This window comes from Ixodes scapularis, unplaced genomic scaffold (assembly GCF_016920785.2).
Source record: "Ixodes scapularis isolate PalLabHiFi unplaced genomic scaffold, ASM1692078v2 PGA_scaffold13__105_contigs__length_92229423, whole genome shotgun sequence".
In the NCBI taxonomy this organism is placed as follows: Eukaryota; Metazoa; Arthropoda; class Arachnida; order Ixodida; family Ixodidae; genus Ixodes; species Ixodes scapularis.
This window is the reverse complement of record NW_024609839.1, coordinates 21,421,645-21,441,317: the sequence shown is the minus strand read 5'-3', so window position 1 is coordinate 21,441,317 and position 19,673 is coordinate 21,421,645. Positions and strand designations below refer to the sequence as shown.

Sequence of the window (19,673 nt, the reverse complement as noted above, 5' to 3'; positions counted from 1 at the left end):
TGGTAGCGAGAAACAGTTCTGAGCCGATCGATCATCTAAGGTCTATGCTCGTATGTGGTTTTAATAAGTGCGTAAGAGTGAAGTGTAGTAACTTTTTGTGGTTGAAAATAGGGAGCACGTGTTGTTTCATCATGATCATGCAGAAAGATGTAAGAAACGAATGCGCCGCTCAACTCTCTTTTGCGCGGACAGAGTGTGACCGCTCTGACGGCAGATTCCCGGCGCTCGGCGTTTGGCGTAAGGATTATGTCGATCTTTCCGCTAGTCGCACTCTTCCACCATCATTTTAGATGAGCGTGATCACTTGAGATCAGTGAGCGTGATTGAAACATCACGTGTACCATATTTTCAGCCATTGAGAGTTACTCCAATGCAGTTATCAGGTTTGTTTCTCGCGACCACCGCCAGGGTATTATTTCCGGCTTCTGGTTGGTCACATTCGAATTTCTGAAGACGCCCTGGAACACGCCCAGCCCACTTTCGGCCAATGGCGCCGCTTCATTTGTCTCCTATACTTCCCAACGAATGGCCAAACTCTCTACATATACGGCTCTGACCGAAAAGAGTTATGATAGTAACATTTGTAAATGTAGCACTTTTTCTAATTGAGCGGTAACCATCGCCACCTAGTTGGATAAAAGGTAACTGCTACAACTTTTATATTGGGCCAAGAAACTAAAAACCAATTTTGTAACTATCACCGGGCAAAAAAAAAAAAAACATTATTTTTTCTTTTTTTTTTAACTTACAAGCTTTACAAGCAACTTACAAGCTTTACAAGCAGCAGTTTTAACTTACAAGCTCAAGGTGTAATCCAATCCAAGCCAATATACCTTGCTGCGCGCGCGCGCGAAGACAACCGGGCCAATCGGGCAGTCACCGTCGTGTCGTCGTCGTCATGACCGCGAAAATGGAACGAGCTGCGGATAGCCACGAACGCCTTGCAGCCTTGCTAAGTGAAATGCTCAACGACAAGGTGACCCGACGAGAAGTTGAAGCCCCGACGAGCGAATTTATGACGAAAGTCTTCTACGGCGTCTTCAAGGAGGCGGGCCTGAACAAGACCGCCTTCGAAATGCCCCAATTCCTTGTGCCGGCACACGTGAGCAGCTTCGTGCCAACATAACACCTCAACAAACTGATGCAGGTGGTCTTTACGAAGCTGGGCGTCCCCAACTTCGGCCTATCCGACATTAGCGAGCCGGTGCCGAAGCGCAGTCGTAGGCTGCTCTCGATACTCTGCAACTTCTGGGTGCGACTGGGTCGGCAGTGGAACATGTGGTCAGACATCGAGGTGGGCCTCGCCGCCGCGAAAACTGACCGCGAAGCCAAAAGAGCCGAGCTGGACGCGGTCAAGGCCAAGGTCAACCAGCTGTCCCAGCATCCCGGCATCAACCCGGAGAGGCTGGCGGCAGCGCAAGGGGAGCTCGCGGCCGAAAACAAGGCGCTGGCGACCAAGGAGCCAAAGCAGGCGGTTGTGATGAACGACTACAAGAACTTAAAAATTGCCAAATGCCAGGTGACCGAGCAGCTGAAGAAGAGGTTTGTTTTTGTCGCTCCTATCTATTGAGTCGACGAGTACTGACACGAAAATGCCGAGTTCTCTGGTTCGCATGATTAGTGGGTAAGCCGCTAGACCCAAAAGCTGCCTGCCTTTGTTTCCACTACACTCGTCGAACGCGTCCGAATGCGAAAGGCAAATGGCGGACGCCGGAGTTCCGCGTTCTAAAGCGTTTAATCAGTGCAGTGGAGCTGCCTGAGGTCTCCCCACTAGTCCTTCCAGCCGGAGCTCTGGCTACCTCAGTTTTTCGGCGCATTGTCCCATTTCCTATTTTCCACCAACATACAGTGCCTAAGGGACCTTCACAGTGCCTCCTTTCAAGCATTTTTCAAAAAATGAACTGTTGGGTAAACACGGCACAAACATAATAATAATCTTACTTCAATGCTGAGGGGTTGTGACAACACAGAAGGGTCATTCGCCCATGTCTGGGGCCTGCAGCGACGTGTAATGAGGCAATTTTTCTCAAATGTTTGCAGCTTTCCGTGCCAATACTGCATGAGAATGTCGCTTTGATTGCACCTTTTCTACAAATTCATGCAAGCAGGCAAATGACCAACCTAAATGGCAGCCGTCCAGTTGCTCTTCCGTTTTAGTCCAGTTTTAAATCGTGGCAGATGAGAATTGCTCCTTTGATCACCTCAAAATCCTGTTTCGATTTGTTTCAGTTTCAATGGTGTGAACATAAGAATTGACCAGTACAAAGTGGCGACCCATAAGTCCCTCGATTAAATATCTGCCAACAAAAGCCTTTAGAGCAAAGTTTTTTGTGGTAAGAGAGTGGTGTAGCACAATGACATATTGAACATTCAGGCCTCATATGTCCTCGGCTTGTGGTAGTATCTTCTTTCTTCCTTCACCAGGCTCAAGAAGGCTGCCATTAGTTTGTCACAGATGTCATACATAGATGGATGGATGGATGCTAACGACTGTACCCTTTATAATTGGCGGTAGCTTGCGCCACCTACCCGCGGTGGCGGTTGGGATCAAACTTGCCACAGTGAACTTCGAAAAGGGTCTGTGATCTCGCGGTCTGCCACACCCTGTGCATTTTTTGCAGTGAGGTGGAGGTCCTCGACCTGAAGTCTGCAGTGCACGACGTCCGAGCCAGAATCTGCCGTTCGCTGGAGCGGCAGCGACGGTGCTTGGCTGAGGAAGTGGAGACAGCGTCCCAGCTGCAGGAGGAGCGTCGTCATCTGCAAGCCAGGGTAGAGGAGTTGCGCCGCAAGATGCAGAAGGCTCCGAGAGACCGAGAGGCCTTGACCAAACTCAAGACCCAGCTGCTCTCCAGCCTGGCCGTTGCGCAGCGGCTGGAGTCGTTGGTGCAGGACAAGGACAAAGCGTCCGCGCGCAGGTCTGTCCCGTACTCCGTCTTTTTTCATAGCCCTCCGTCGCACCGCACTTGGTGTCCTAAAACCGCCGTGGTGGCCTGGGCGGTTGTCTTGCGACGAGTTTGCTGCGACTTGTAACGTCGGAGTTCGGTGAGACTCGTAACGTCCTTGGGAACATCCGGAGCTTGCTTAAAAAGTGCTCTTCTCTATCCGTGTTGTTTTGAGGTTGGTTCACGTATTGATCGTGCTGCACTCGCTTCCAGCCAGCTGCGACCAGAGGGCGCACTGGCGCTTCCATTTTGCCTAGTATATATTTTCTGCCCTGCCGCAACGCAACTGCCCCCCGTAATCTCGTGGCTAAATAAATGTTTCCTCTCATGCTCGTACAATCTAATTTTTTTATGCATCATTCACTTACCGTGGTCTCGAAATAATTCTGACAATGTTATAGGCAACCATTGCTCGTATGTAATGCATAGATTTGATCTCGCAAAAACTGCGAACCCTTGTCTGTGGACTAGACGTGCTCCGGGGCTGCCTGACAGATGGTGCTCGTGTGCCCTCATTGTAAGCAGTTGCGAGAGATCGCGCAACACGCTAAATGCATATGTGTAAACAAGCCTTTAAGCGTAATTCTACAGGGTGTCACAAAAGAAAATTTACACGGTATTTTCTACCGCAAAAATAAACTATGCATCGCCGAACGCTCATTCTCCGCCCAAAGGTAGCGCTAGAGGTCACAACCAGATGCCAACGTTTCAGCCCGATCCGATAACTTAATCAAAAGTTATAAGTGATTTTCTGAAATGTTCAATGGAAAAATGGCGGCCGACGGAGTTCTCAAACACATGGGGCTCTATGGCACCAGAAACCGAAAACGAGCAAAAATGGGCTCCATTTTCCCATTGAAATTTTCAGAAAATCACTTATAACTAGGGTTCGGAGTTTTCGGTTTAAACCGATAAAAACCAATAAAAGTACGCCGAATCCATTTTCGTAAATTCGGTTTTAACCGAAAAAGGTCAGGTTTTAGGTTTGGCCTTTTCGATTTAAACCGATAAAATCCGATAAAAGTACGTCTAATTCATTTTCTAAAATTCAGTTTTAACTGGAAAAGGTCACTGGTGACCTTCCAGTCGTACCGCAAAGCCTTGGCGAAAAAGGGGAACGACAGCGTCTATCGAAACCTGTCCGAATGTATGGGATACGCGGATGCCATCACTACGTTTTGGTTTAATGTGCGCATCATCACACATTAAATCAAAACGTGAAGTTAGAAATGCTCCATGACTTCGCCATGTACGAGCGCGTTTCAAACTCGCTGTGAGAAAAACTGACTTGATTCAAGCTCTTCATGTTGTGTTGCGCTTCAAAACGCCGCACCGTGTCTCTTTTGGCGGTCACAATTGGTTGATTGGCCGATTTTGGCTCAGGTGCGCTTCACCTCCTCAGCCTGCCAGTGTCCAGTGTTAGCGTTGAGAAGGCATCCTCGAAGCTCAGGGTCATATTAACAGGCAAGAAAGGGTGCGGATCAACGAGGAGAACCTGGGAAAGTACATGTGTGTGTACTATAATAAGATCACGTAATCCTGATGTACAAAAGGTGAAGTTCCATGTTATTTCGGCATAGGCTTTGTATCTGACTTGCTTGTACTTCTGTTGTTGTTTTCTTGTTTCCTTTACAGTTGCACATATTTGCCAAATAAAGTGTCCGTTTATGTTTCAATGTATCTGTGCCGTTATTCTTTGAGTGATCACAAATATCAGAGTTAGAAGGACCATCTTATCCGGTGTCCGTTGGTGTTCATTTTATATTCACCGAAAAAAGCCGATAAACTTTTGTGGGCATAAATATACGCCGAAAAAAACCGAAAACTGAGTTTTAAAATAAACACCGAAAAAAGTACGCCGAATTTTGAAAAAATAGAAATCGAAAACGAGGAATTCTACTTATAACTTTTGATTAAGTTATCGGATCGGGCTAAAACTTTGGCATCTGGTTGTGACCTCTAGCTGTACCTTTGGGCGGAGAATGAGCGTTCGGCGATGCCTAGTTTATTTTTGCGGTAGAAAATACCGTGTAAATTTTCTTTTGTGACACCCTGTATATCAGTAATAACTAACCAAATATAAATTTTTTTTGTTTTCTTTAGGGGAGCATTTTAAAGGCAGGTCTACGCTTTTGTATTCTCTGCTTTGTTTTATCGGGGGGAAAGTTCCACCGCCTTTGCGAAAAGAGGGGGAGTGCGCATGCGCAGCCTTGGGTGCAGCTCGAAGCACGTGAGCACACGTGTTCCCACACCTTTGACTGCATTGCCACAGAAAGTCGTCCCCGATTATCGCAGAATCCGAGAAAGTTGTCCCCTCTCCAACTGCTTGAGTTATGCTCTTGTCCCCGTACCTTTGGTAACACTGCTTGTAACTGTAATCATTGACAAAGTGACAGCGGCTGGAAGGAGCTGTTCTTGCTTTGATTTGCACGTGCTTTTGAACGCAGGAAGAGTGCGAAGGACAAATACCACCGCCTGCTAAAGGAGAGGGAGGCAGAGGCCGAAAAGAAGAGCAAGCTGGACGGCCAGACGGCGTTCCAGCACCAGGCCATGCAGTCCATGCTCAGTTTCAAGAAGGAGCAGTTGGCCCAAGCGAAGCAGTGCCTCGAGGAGCTCAGTCTCGAGCGCCAAGAGCTGGTCTGCTATAAGGATTCCGAGGTCTGGCACTGCCAGCTGGCCGCCATTCTATTGTAGGCAAGGAGGTTATAATGGGCACGAGGTGGCGTAACGTCACGGAAGTGGGCGTGGACAAAAAGAGTCCCCACAGCCTTTCGGCCAACAGGAAAATAGTTCCGTGTGCTCTGCTTTTTGTGCCAACATAGGCAACGCTCATGCCCTCCCCTCCCTCCTCAATACGTGACACGCTTCCTCTTTGTCAAGTTGAGCGCCAAAGAGAAAACTTCTGCTGTATCCTGCGCAACAAAGGCTGCTTGCACTCAGCACCGTGCAACATACGGCAGTTTGCTCTTGGATGTTCCATTCTGGTTGTAGAACTGCAAAGGGTGCATTTTTCACTCTTCCTACGAAATTCGCACGAGTGTGCAGGTTGCTTTGCCATATTTGGGCATCTTCTTCTGCGGGCCCCCAAATCCTATATTACTAATTTTAGGCGAAATCAGATGAATGCAATGTCCCTTCGTGTCGGTTTGCACCGGAGAAACCCGCGTCTCGTTTCGTGCACATCCTACCGTTTGGTGCCTTGGTACAACTGTGATCGGACAGCATAAAGGTTTCCGTTGCACTGTGTCCCACTGCTTGTGCATGGGACGCCTCAAAAATAATTTACGGAATGTTTTTCTCCACAAAAACAAACATATTGCCGTTTTCTGCCTTTGCCCGAATATGGCACTAGCAGTCCGGTCCAGGCGCCAGAGTCCCAGAACTATCTTTTTTAATGGTTGTAAGCAATTTTCTGAAATTGGCAGTGGGTAAATGGCAGCTATGTGGGGATGAACGGCGTCATTTCCCAAAAACGGGCCCTTTTTTCCACTTAAAGGGCCCCTGAAAAGAAAAATCCTTTTTTTTAAACAATCTGGTTGAGACTCGCATGTCAAAAAATACATTTTAAGCAAAACAAAAAAAAGTCTTAGAGCAATATTGACGGAGAGAGGTTTATTTGAAATTCTGCACGCGAAGTTCATAATGTTGCAGGTCATTCCGGAATGACTATCTCGATCGTGAAGCCAATCCACATCTCCTCCACGCACCCGAAATGCAGAGAGAGAAAACAAGTGGAAAGGAGGTGACTGCCAACTAAATAGTGTCTCTCACCATCAATATTGCTCTAAAAAAAATTAAAAAAATGCACAGAAAATTAAGTTTTTGAGTCTCGTGTCCCACCCAGACTGTTAAAAAAAGATTATTTTTTTTTTCTTTTCAGGGGCCCTTCTTTTCTGAAAATCTGTTCACTTTTTATAAGGTAACTGTTAGTTCTGAAGCTGGCATCTGGTTTGAGCCACTAGCGCTACTTTTGGGCAAAGTCTGAGTGTTCGGCGATGCATAGTTTATTTTCCGGGTGAAAAAAAAACCCTGTAAATTTTTTTCGGAGGGACATGCTGTGTTTGCCTCCTTGCATGCTGCGTTTTACACTGTCCGATCTCTGCTCAGGTGGCAGGCTTGGATGCTGAAATCCGTCAAGTCCAGGACGAAGCGAAAAAGGTTCGGCAGTCCTTGGCGGACAAAGTGGCCGAGACACGACTGAACTCCCAGCGGGTCTTTGCGAGACACGAGGCCATGCTCACAATGGCCGAGAAGGTGTTCTTTCCTGAGGAAAGAACCCTCCAAAGATGCGGAGTGTGCATCTAATCTGTAATGACCGTGTCCGCACCTTTTTTTTTTTTTGCTTTGTATTTTTTTAAATGAAAAGTCTTGGTGTTCGTCATTTATGTAGTCTTTCTAACACAAGTCGAGTCTCCTGGCACGCTTCGCCTGAGCGGGCTCGCTCCTATGCGGCAGTGCCACCTTGGTTGGCACTGGCCCATTGAGGAGGTTTTGAGAGCAATGGGGAAATTCACTCTTGTTTCGTGCTTATCAAGGGCAGTATGACACAAAAGCGAAATTCTTCCTTGCTCTCAAGACCCTCGCAGCTAGCCTGCGCTGATGATAGCGGAGTTGCCACATGGAAGCGAGCCCACTTCGGCCACACATGCCGTGGGCTCTGGACTTTTGAAAAAGACTACCTTTGCCTGTACCTTTGCTCGCTTTGGTTCAGTGAAACTTCACAATCTGAAAGCTATGGCCACAGCAAGCCACTAGTGTTGTATTGCAGCATGCGACGATGGATTTGTGGAGTGCCTTCTGGTGGAGCGCTCTATGCCAACAGTTCTGAAACTTGTAATTTTTTTAAGCATGTTCGCATTGCTGAGTCTGCCTTCTGAACAGAATGCAGTGCATTAATAGATATTTAACACAAAGGTTGCATGGTGTGAGAACATTTTACTAGGCATAATGCAAGTTTTTATCGTTGTGAAAACTCACTGCCTTGCTCTGCAATTGCCCAGTACAAGTAGGTGTTTACACAAAAAGCTGTCCCAGGATTTTAATTTTTACCATACTTTTTTCTTATTTCCTAATTTTGAAGTCAAAAATAATTGTTGCTTTCTTTCTTTTTGTTTAGTCTTCTTTTTCATTTTGTATATGTCCTTGCACTTCTGCTTTATCTTCCTTTTACTCTTCACTAAGTATCAGTTACGAGTCGGCGCCTGTCCGTGTCTTCTACTTGTCCTTGTCTTTAGCGCTACTTTTAAATTCATAATGTATAACCAACTAGCCCGTCACATGATCCTTGTCCCAAGAAGTGTTACTTTTTTTTTTTCCATGTGATTCAGAGGTTTGTTGGTACTAGAGGCATATTGCTGGAGTCTGAGGCCCACTTAGGGTTTAGTTTACCACCAGTTATCCCAAACTCTGCCAAGTTCTGGCTTGAACGCTTCCAATGCTGCATCGTGCATGTGGTGATCAATGCATATATTTAATGTTGGTGTGCATGCTGTATCAATTTCATAAAAGCATGTAACAAGTGTAGTCATATTCCTAAATTACTTCTAAAGCATTGGATTCTCCTCTGGGTTTAGTTTGTATTGCTTATTAAACCAGAATACTTATTTCTCTTTTTAAATACCGGAATGTACCTGTAATGATTTATTATAACTCTGGCTCTTGATCTGCTACTTGTGCATTTTTATGTCTTTCCACAATAGGTTTATTTTTCATCTGTTTTATGGAAACAACTTCAGTGCACCAATGTCAAAACCATTATGGTGTTTTTGGGGATGCCAGCAACATCAAAGGCTGGATTGACTGAGGATATTTGAGAACTTTGGGAATGCAAAGCCTCTGGGTTCCTAGGTAGAGGTTTGAGAACTTGTGCATTGGGGTTAAAAGGCTTGTACGGTGATGGAAGCAACATTTTGCTTGGAGCAGTCATGTGTTTTTTTGGAGCAAATCCTAATGTGTGTTAGCACATCACTTTAAAATTAAATAATTGCACTGCTAAAAGGGCCAATCTTCGATAATAATGCAGGGTTCAGCTTTGATATACAAATGTTTTACTTGCTACCTTTTGTAATTATACAAATAGTCATGAAAAGCACATGACACACAACTGTATTTTAGAATGCTCAGGTCAAAGTAGGTTCTGTTTACAATAGAAATAAAGATTGAAAATAAATTATAGCAAAATACTTCACGCTTCTCCCACTCCCTCTTTTATGTGCATAGTTAATGTTGCCTATCAATATCATTTATGTAAAATCAATAAACATATGTGGAAGGGATCGGTGGCAGAGTGGGCTAGTGCACACCAGCTTGGAGCACGTGGAGAAAAACCTCATACTGCAGAATCCAGGGAACTTCGGTTCCATCCCCACCTCGCCCATTTCCATCTGGATGATCATTGTACTGGCTGACCCCAGGCTAGAGTCAACTGCTCAGTGGAAACTACCTTGTTTACTTGTTCAAACATAAGTGCATTTCTTGTTTCCTTTTTTTTTGTTGGCACTGTTCTTTGAAATTAAAAGTCAACCTACAATCAAGAAAAAAAAGTGATTTGTAATAGTACAGCGCATAATTTCTGAGCCCATCGTGCTAACTTACAGGTGCTAGGCCGCACAAGTCACTTCCCCCAACGCACCAATGCGATGCAGAGAAGTTTGATGCATGCGTGACTGTGCAAGGTGGTCAAGGTGTAGAGGCATGTGGCGGAGATGATGATTGAGAGATCTCATCGGGAGTACGAGACCTTGGTTCTGTCTTAGAGCTACCGCTATACCACCATTTTATTAATTTGAAAGTGATAGCTTTAAGGAGCTTGTGTCGCAGAATGGAAAAATCCTGATTGGTCGATAGGGTCAACATCCCAGCCACACAAACTCGCGTGGGAATTTCAAATGCTCACGTGGAATGAAAGTGACTAAAACGTGACGTGTAATGTAAATTCAAGGTCACTGCATGTCTCAAATGATTTCACTCTATAAAGCAGGGGTTCTCAAACTTTTTGGCTTCGCGGAACCACAGGAAGCCTCAAAAACTGCCGCGGAACCCCCCCTTCCTCCATATTTGCCCACCGAGAAGCAACAGATGCATAATTGTAGGCAATTTTGCTTGTGTTGCTTCCCATATATCCCCACCATATCAATTGCAATGTCAGTACAAAATTACAAAATGAGATGAAGGTGCTTTGCATGGTCCTGCTGCGCAGCCTGCAGCATGGGGGGGGGGGGTTGCAATTTGGGTGTTCATGGAACCCATGAGACCAGCTCGTGGAACCCCTGTGTTCCCCAGAACCCAGTTTGAGAACCCCTGCTATAAAGCAATACATTTGCCTTAAAGAAAAATTAAAAAATAATTTTAGGCGGCGGCAGGATTCCAATCCATGACCTTTTGGTTGCGAGCCAGACATGCTAGCCACTAGGCCATGCAGGCAGGCTTGCATGGCTTGAGAACGAGTGGGTTTATATGTTTAGCTATCGAAGCTTAAGCGTCCTCTTGCAATTTTTTTCTTGGGAGTTTGAGCTCTGACATCATCGACATCATCTGCAAGTTCAGACGATGACATGGCCAGCATGGCCATGTCATCGTCTGAACTTGCAGATGATGACATGGCCAGCATGGCAGCGCAATAATTCCATCACTGCTTGCATCATTCCATCACATGGAGGTAAGAGGCATAGGCTCAAAAGTCAGATCAAGTGCTTTGGAACGCCTTACCTGATCACTTTGTAATTCGCATGAGATCTTGCAAGAATTCCTTTTGAATGGAATATTTTACTTGCAATGTCCGTGTATATAATATACATCCATAAAAAATTCACGATGGCTACCAGAGAGATTGCTCAGCTTTGAATGCAGTCTGATCACCAAGTAGTGCCTTACCTACAGTAGTCTGTGCTAGATGCCACCATTGGGCCACCTGCCCCCTTGATGCCAAAGTCGTAGCCGCAGTAAAATTAGGATGTAACTAGAATGATAAGAGCTCAATAAATATTTATTGCAAAGCGCATAACACTACAAAGAAACAAGCTCTGCACAGTTTAAAAAAACAAGCAATCTTGCGATTGAGCTTGAGGGAACGACTGCTGCAGCAACATCAAGCCGGCCGCTCCCAAATTCTGGGTTTCGCGGCACAGCCGTCATTTGTCTCGCAAGTGCGAGAAGCTGCGCAGTGATACCCGACAAAACACGGCTTTTTCCCCATCGCCGGAAGGCTGCCGCTTCTACGCCGACTTCTGTTGTTGATGAAAGGCTTGCAATCTGCTTCTATCGCCACTTCATGTCTATGGCTCTTCGGTGCGAGGAGACGTCGGCAGAATGGTCGAAGCGGACGGCCCTCCAGACGACGGGATTTAACCTCAGCAGCCTCCCTGCTTGGCGTCTGTCCCGGATCTCTTGGTGATCGACAACGTGGTCAAGAGCTGCGAGAGGGTTGTGCGATTTCTTAAATGGACGGCACGCAAGCAGCCCTTTGAGTGATTAACTATGAATCCACACTGCGCACCCAGAATAATTTGATGGTGTTTTCTTTACCAAAACTACCTATGCATCGTTAAGAGCTCAGATTCCACCCAAATGGGTCAGAACTAACCATTATCTGATTTTCTGAAAATTAAAATGGCAAAATGAGACCCGCTCTCGGTGGCCAATGCCATTCAGCTTCACGTGTTCGTGGGCATCTGGGCATCGTCAGCTGCCATTTTTCCAATTCAAATTTACGAAAATTGTTTTATGATGTTTGAACCAAATAACATCAAGCACCGACACTTTGACATATGGTCCGGACTGCTAGCGCCACTTTTGGGCAGAGACGGCAATTGGTGGTGCATACAGTTAATTTTTTGCAACAAAAAAAGAATTCCTATTTTTTTAAGAGACACTTTGTACATCTGTACTGTCCATGTTCAGACCCCTTTTTGTCCATTTAAAGGTCTACTCTTTCCTTGATAATGCAATTCCCAAAAGCCCCGACTAGTTGCTTGAAATGCTATTTCATTATTTAAATTTGTGCACCTGCTTAACACCGGTGCTACAGTAAATGTGCCAAATATGCAAAAAAGATGTAACTGATTGCCGGTACCATCCTGTTATTGCAAACTCGGGCTCACAATGCAACAGTAATACATTTTCCCTTAAAAAAAAGACAAACACCTGTGTAACTAGAAGAAAAAAAAAAATAGTTGTTAAAATAGTTATGGTAGTTAAAAAAGGATTCACCACATTAACATAAAAACAACTGGGCTTCGTCCTTAGAATAATCATATCTACGAGAGCACACTTGAAGTGGATGTTTTACACCATACTTTTACTGGAACAATAATCATAAAACGAATGGTTATGTATTGCTTGATCTTTTGCACTTTGCGAGAAGGTGCTTGAGAGTGCCGAAACAGAATGCTTACAACATCAATCCTCCCCACAAGTGGCCTGGCAATTCCAATTATCTAATTAAGCAACACTGTAGTCCAGTAATAGCATTGCACAATGAAGCAGACAAGCCAGTTAGACAACTAGAGTTTATCTATCCTAGGCATGTGCAAATATGAAGTGGATTTTGAGTTCGGAGCGAATAGTGGTTTTGGCCGAATATTTTCTAATTGAATATAAAATAGTTTCTCCAAACCTTTCGCTAGGCACCATGCTTAAATAAAAAGCAGCTGAACTAGTGAAGGTTGTTCCCGAGCTTCCACTTGTCCATTTCTAAGCTAAAATGATTTTTATCTAACAATATTTATGGACGGTGGCCTCAGAAAGTACAGTGCCCACATTCTTAAAGGGACCATGAAATGATTTTAAAATCGAATTTCATCCACCGCACGTCGTAAAGGGTGTGAAAAGAAACACAAAAACACAAAACTAGGGAGCCAAAAAAAATTATTTGCTATAGAACTTTTAAAAGAAAACTGGACTCTTTTGCGCCTTCCTTCCTTCGCCTGTTCACTACGATGCATCCGCGGAAATGGAGCACGTCAGCCAGATCCAGGTCGCCTATTGGGTAAGAGCCTACCTCACCAGCACCGCGATCGTAAACAATAAATAGCCGGCGAATGTTTCCTAAAAGTTTTGTTAAATAATATTCAGATCCACATTTTGTAGCATAATTAGAGATGTGTGGCGAAAATTGCCAAATTTGATAATGCTGAGAACCAAGCGCCATCTATCGTGTGGTAAACGAAGCAACCACTGCGCGTGCGCAGTAGGGCAGGGCCGAGTTCAGAAGGGTTATTTCCTTTGGTTTCCTTCCTCTCAGAACTCTGACTGACTGAACGTTTATTTTTCTACGTCTTCATCTCGCGCGTGCCGACTTCAAGCAGCAAGAAAAAAATGTACTTAAAGGGGTTATGACACGCCAAAAATAAAATATTACATAACTATACTGCTAGGACCCATTGTATGTTCCTATAATCCTGCTAAAATTGTTTTGAAAAAGGCGCGATAATTTCGTGGATAAATCGATTTATATGCGGGCCCCTCGGAGGGGCAGATCCGGGCGGACCTGGAGGCTGATGACGTAGCCAGCCTCCAGCGCGGTGTCTCCTTGCACGCACTCACAGTCTTGGCTCTCTTGGCGTCTCGAGCCTCAGCTTCCTCGTTTACCTTCCACGTTTCCAGCATCCGGTCTCTGACGATTACGTCTACAACATCGATCGCCTTGTCGAAGTGTTCGACATTGATCGCAGCAGCGATGAGAGTGATTGCTATCAAGGGACGTTGGAAGCTGTTCATTTTGACTGGGACCCGCTGGCGACGAGCTCCAGCGACGACGAGTTCGCCATGGTCACCGTCGTCCGGGAATGTCTCGCAGGCCCATGCAGGCTGGAAGGTCAACTGGCCGGGGTGCGAGAGCGAGAATAGCTTTCAGTTTACCGAGCTGTTTGAGCGGTTTTGTTCGTACCGCGACGAGAAGAGCTTGGGCGATCATGGGGGCGCCTAGAATGAGAGAGTGTTCATGGTCACGTGGTCTATGGACACCATGGTGTGACTAACTTGAGCAGTGTTGCCTGGTCGCCAGATGAAAATTATAAAAATTCGTAAATTGAATATTGCAATTATCAGAGCTCTAAAAATTGCGTAACTTGGTGTATATACTAAGTAGCCTATGAGCATTCCATTTCAAGAATAATCTATCCGTTTAATTTTCGTGTCATAACCCCTTTAAAACAGACCACGACGATCAAGAACGCTGGGTCCACAAACACCCGAGAAGAGCGACAACAGCCGCGAATCCCGCTCCTACGAAGCTCTCAGGATATAGGCCTAGCAGGCAATCCGACTCGGCGCAGCGTTGCTTCGTCGCAAGACCGTCTGTCTGCCCACGACCGGCTGGCGTGCTGAATGGAATATGCCCGCGCTACCCTTGTGGACCCTTCCCGTATTATAGTTTGATCGCTGACCTCAATTTTAGGTTAAGAGGTGAGGTCAATCTCTTCCTCTTGTTTTCCGAGGCAGGGTTGACGAACACTCGTCGAAAAGGGACCCTCGTCGATTCTCTCTTCTTGTTTTGTGTGATATAGAGCTGAAATAAACGCTGTATGGATTACCTTCGTAACACGGTATGTACACTTTATTATTGGTATGCCATTTTTATTCTGACAGACTGCACGTCACTGTCGAGCTGTAACAGTTCGTGGGAGGTATACGCGCAATACCGGTCCAACCTTTCTTTGCCGAGTGTCGCGTCAGTATCGAGTTGCAATCGTAAAAGATCGGTCCCGAAGCGCTTACCAACAGCGCGAATACAGCACTTCCATCAAACACGCGCGTCCGCTCCGAGTGTGAACAGGTATTTACGTGGCTCTTGCTGACACTCGTAGTTCAAACGTATCTTTTTTTAACGTCGGCTCGCTCCTGCATCTCCGAGACCGCGAAAAACGCCGCGGCAATTTGTTTCCATCTACGTCGCTTTGCAAACGACTGACAGTGGCCGCCTTTTACCAACAATGACAGTTGGGTTAACTTCTGGAGTCTTCACCGGAAGATTCGCTGCACTTCCCAACAGGCATAACGGCGTATTGGACTAGTCCCATGCTGTCGCTGTAGCGCAACGTATCTCATTGAATTTCGCTCAGCTGCGATGCGGCGATGAGAGGCGCCGATTCAGAAAATACGTCGGTGACATCGGCGCAGTAAAACCTACCGGCACACCCGAACTCGTCGCCGCTAACGCTCCCATCTCCAACTGCCGAGAGAACTTCCGGTTCCGGAAGCAGCGTACGTCACGGCTTGTTTTGCGGTCAAGAAAAAGTCGATATTTCATTAATTTTTTGTGTAGAAGTTAATAAACCGAGACGAAAACGGATGCCTGTTCGGCATTCAGTGAACATTGACGGTTTAATGTAAAAGTTATCTGGAAAAAGTAAAAAAAGTCATTTCATGGTCCCTTTAAACTGTGGCCACATTCCCCATACTCTTAAATAATAGCCACAGTTAAATTTTTTTTTTAAATTTTACTGTGGTATAAACATTAACATTCAAAAAGTTGATGTCAAATACACCAGGTGATTGCGTGCACCATCCCACTTTGAACGTGGGCTTTCCTCCTAAGTATGCGATGGCAATATTTGTACTTTCTAAGTGTTGATCGTGGCAGGTTAGCCCCGTTGAGCGCGCTTCTTGCCGAGCACGGGTGCACTGCGGAGAAGCAACACCCATGACACTCTCTTCCACGGACGTTGCTTCTTTGCGGCATACCAATCAGCAATTCGAAAAATGTGAATATTGCAATTAATTTTGAAGCAAATACTGAATACCGGATAATTTGAAACAACTATTTGAATATTTTCACAACCCTAGTCATTACAATAAATAACTTTATCGGAAAGAGCTCGTTGGAATCTGGGTGCAGCTTACCTCGGCGCACGTTGGATGTATGCCGATGGTGGCATCCAAGTCGGCCTTAGTGGCACCCAGCTTCATGGCCGTGGCAAAGCCCTGCGTCACCTCACCAGCATTGGGCCCCAGGTAGTGGAAGCCGAGGATCCGGTCCTGCGAAGTTTCACGATTGCAAACATTTGCGAGCAAAGACGCTACAGCCTTGCCTGCACTAAACCATGTATCGATCCACCTATGCCTTGTCCAGATACAAGTAGGAGGATTGTGTTTTCGAAAAGCAACATCACACAGCCAGGATTAACCACGTCGCCCTCTCAACATGCGGCGGCAGGGCCGCTGGCAAGAATTGCCCGTTTGGTGCCTACGAAGGGCTTCCTGCAATTCTTTCCGAGCTGTCACGTCCGTCCTTTTGCAATGGCACCATTCCACCTTTTCACGGCTCATGACAATGTCGGTTTGAAGCATTTATGCGCAACGAGCTGTGGAGGAGTTGACGGCTCTACTGAGGAGTTTTCAATTCTCACTCACCCGTTCGGGAGTCAGGCAGACAACTTTGACATAGCCCATGTCCGTCCCTCGCTTCGGAAGAGTCCACTCCAGGGGTGTGAAGTTTGCATGAAAAACCTACGCGAAACAGTAAATCGCTCGTTGAGGCACCACAAAATAGACGCAGCACTTGAAAAGAAAAAATAATGTATTTAGCCACGACAAACTTGTCAAGCTAACATTATATGCAAAATGTAGATATCGCGCCTCAATCTGGTCACTTCAATACACCCAACCAGCCCTGTATTTTCAGGTAAACAGTCGAAAGCATGACCACATTACTCGCGTTTGCTCACGACCAAGTTCTTGCAATCTCTTACGACAAGAAGACACGCTGGCGGCATCTATGAGGTGGCCCTCGAACTGCGTTTCACTACAGCGAAGGTCTTGCGGTATTTGCAAGATCTGAACCATGCATGAGAAATGATCCTTTATAACACTGTCAAAAGTCTTTGAGCCGAAAGGGAAAGAAGAACGCACAAAAAATAGAAGTTTCCAGTGTGTTCTGTCGTCGCAAGAGATCACGAGAGGTCGGAAGGCACTCGGTCGTGAGCAGTCACAAGTGTGTGAGCCAGCTAGCCCTTAAAAACAATAGATTAGAGAAAAAGAAAAAAAATCGAAAAGCATACAAACAAAGTTTGTATGCATTCGGCAGCTTGCTAGGGCATTGTAGAAGCTAAGCGCAAGCCTGCCGTATACACCGGAAAGAGAACACGCACAAACCGCACCTCTATGTTTTCCTCTCCAAACTTGCTGATGGCGTCCTCTTCCGAGTAACCGATGCAGCCGTACTCGATGGGCGTGAACACTGTCGTCGGCACGTTGGTGTAGTCGCACTGCGCAAAGAGAAGGCACCGCAATTACCGAGAACTCCCGGGACCGAGGCAGAAGAGGGACGCACTGTCCTACTGCACGCGTGGGAGCGCTCGTTCTAACATCTCCCAGATGACAATGCGGTTTAAGGCTATGGCTTTAAAAAACAACTTCATTTTTATTTGTGAGAAAACAATGCAGTCCTCTTCATTATCACCTGTAACAGCCCCTGTCAACATACATACCCACACAAAATCCTCTTAAAGGGCAACTCCGCTTTATTTTTGTTTTTAGGAAAACAATTCGGTCCCCTTCAGTCTTACCTAGAAAGAGCGCACGTCAAGTATTACGATGTAGTTCTGCCCAAATATTTCTTAAACGGTCCGGCAAACTTTGCAACTCGCCAAGTTGCCGAAATCGGCCGACTCGAGCGGGCGAATTGAGGCGCAACCAACAGTGCAGTCAAGGCTACGGCGTGGGCGTAGCCAACATTGAGCTAAGCGTCATCACCATTGCCCTCTTTTGCTTGTGTTTACTTCTCCAGGCAAGCGTGACGAGTGACGTCAGCAACGTTTCCTCTCGGCGCGCCTGTGCAGCGAGCTTCTTGAAAGCCGTCCGCGGCCGCCCTGCCGTGGTCCTGCCGTTATCGCCGTCTTTCACGTCACACCCGCCGTCGTCGTCTCACCGTGTGTGGTTATCGTCTCTGGGAGTTTCGTCCACACCACAGACACTATGTGCGCAGACTTATACCGCAGTCGTTCAGACGTCGTCGAATGTCGTAGACACCAAAATGTGGTAAAGGGTGTGGTGCAGACGACACTTGCACCTGGCACACATCCGCCCCAATCCCGCCCGTCGTTGCGTAGAGGATCACGTGACATCTCATACCACGTGACAGCCATGTTCTTAGCAGCCCGAAGCCAATGTTGCCAAACAGAGTTGAAGTTTCGGTTTCGATTTCTGCTTGTGTATAAAATTAATAGACCATTTGCAGTCCTCCCAAGCGCCCCGGCGCGCGCGCGAGGAATCTTGGGATCGGTGTTCTGTCGGCCCCCGTCGTCTGGCTGCTCTCCGTTGGAATCGCATCACCTCGCTCTAGACATACTTTTCATCTTCGTTGTTTATACTTAATAATCCTCTTTTTTATCTACTCCAGTGTATTTTTCTTGTTCATAAGTGTATCTATTTCGTTCAGCGCTTTGTATTTCTTCTGTATATTACGTGTTTTTGTGCATATTCCATCGTTTTCGACGCGGCCGTCGACGGACACCACGCCGCTTCGTTCGCCGCTCCCGGGGTGAGTACTGACTGTTGCCGTTACGCTCTATCCCGCTCCTAGGCCGTTCATTTAACTCGTGTGCGGTCGCGAGAGAGCAGTTTCGAACATCACTACAAATGTCACCGCTGTAAGCAGAGAAATAAAGTAGTCATCACGAAGCGAAGGCCGACATGCCTTCGCTTCGTGATGCGCTCGCCCTGTGAAATGTGAGCGTGGGATATCGAGTACTGCTTGCGTGCTCAACATTCGGGACGGTGCTTTGTCGTTGCGATCTTTTTGCCCTTCGGACGCTTGCGAAGCTGTACCAGCGGTCGGCGTGCCTCGGCAGCGCTCGTCAACAACCGTCCGCGCGGCGTCACTTTTCTCGCGTTCGCTGACCGTCCGCGAGCGCCGGTGATTCATCGTCGCGGCTGGTATGCGTATGTAGTACATCGCATAGCTTCACAATCGCTCTTAACAGCGGTTGTGAGTTGAGCGGGCCCTTAGCAAGCGAGTTATGTCAGCAACTGCAACTTTGAAACTGATGGTCACTTCACTTATTTATTTCACTATTCGAGATGTCAGCTGAATGTAGTATCTTCTTAGGTCACCCTCAGAAGCCACATGACGGGCGGTACAACCTGCTGTGTACCGGGCTGTGCCCACACCACTCTCACTGCCAAGCATGTGTCCTGGAATCGCTTTCCGAAGAACAGCCATCTACGCAACATTTGGGTACAGCGAATCAACAGGAAAGGTATTTACCATATTTTTTTACTTGTTATCTACACTTTCCTGACAATGATCAGGAAGGTACAGTGTGTGTACTGTCCGACGTGGCCCAAGTCATTTTACCCATATGTACAACATACCTGCGAAACACATTTTTTTTAAAAATAAAAATAGCATTCATTATTTTTGACCTATAAGTGCAACATACGACTGAAACAAAAAAGACAATCTCAAAGAATCCCAGATGTTGCATGTGCCCTTTTCACTCTCTTGGCCACTTCCACCTGCACCGACATACCAATATTTGATTGCATCGCAGGAATGTCGCTTCATCTCACTACCCTACAGCTAAAGCAAAGATACTCTCACAGTGCTTCTATCATTTTCAGCGTGCATCCACTCCAGGTTTGTTAGGCATAAACTATGTGCTTGTTCTTAGTGCCCGCTGCACAATGGTACTGGAAGTGTTTAGAAGGCGGTGGGGTGACGATGGGGGAGGAGGAGAACTGAATTCTACCCCCTTGCCCGGATAGTTTACTGACGCCCCTGTTCAGACGCCA

At 46.3% G+C, this 19,673-nt stretch overlaps 2 protein-coding genes across 2 annotated transcripts; one reads left to right on the top strand and one right to left on the bottom strand.

The window, feature by feature from the left end:
• Positions 1–873: 873 nt before the first annotated feature.
• LOC115312889 (myosin-6) lies at positions 874–7,969 on the top strand. The gene is made up of 4 exons (XM_040214803.3): positions 874–1,542; positions 2,622–2,915; positions 5,390–5,600; positions 7,050–7,969. The coding sequence occupies exons 1-4, from the start codon at positions 1,142–1,144 to the stop codon at positions 7,245–7,247; spliced, it is 1,104 nt and encodes a 367-aa protein (XP_040070737.1). The 5' UTR covers positions 874–1,141; the 3' UTR covers positions 7,248–7,969.
• Positions 7,970–10,908: 2,939 nt separating this feature from the next.
• Positions 10,909–17,987, bottom strand: LOC120843433 (thioredoxin reductase 1, cytoplasmic-like). Its single transcript, XM_040214804.3, has 5 exons — positions 17,634–17,987; positions 17,039–17,146; positions 16,293–16,388; positions 15,783–15,917; positions 10,909–11,353 (listed from the first exon to the last, which is right to left on the bottom strand). The coding sequence occupies exons 1-5, from the start codon at positions 17,634–17,636 to the stop codon at positions 11,291–11,293; spliced, it is 405 nt and encodes a 134-aa protein (XP_040070738.1). The 5' UTR covers positions 17,637–17,987; the 3' UTR covers positions 10,909–11,290.
• Positions 17,988–19,673: the final 1,686 nt, after the last annotated feature.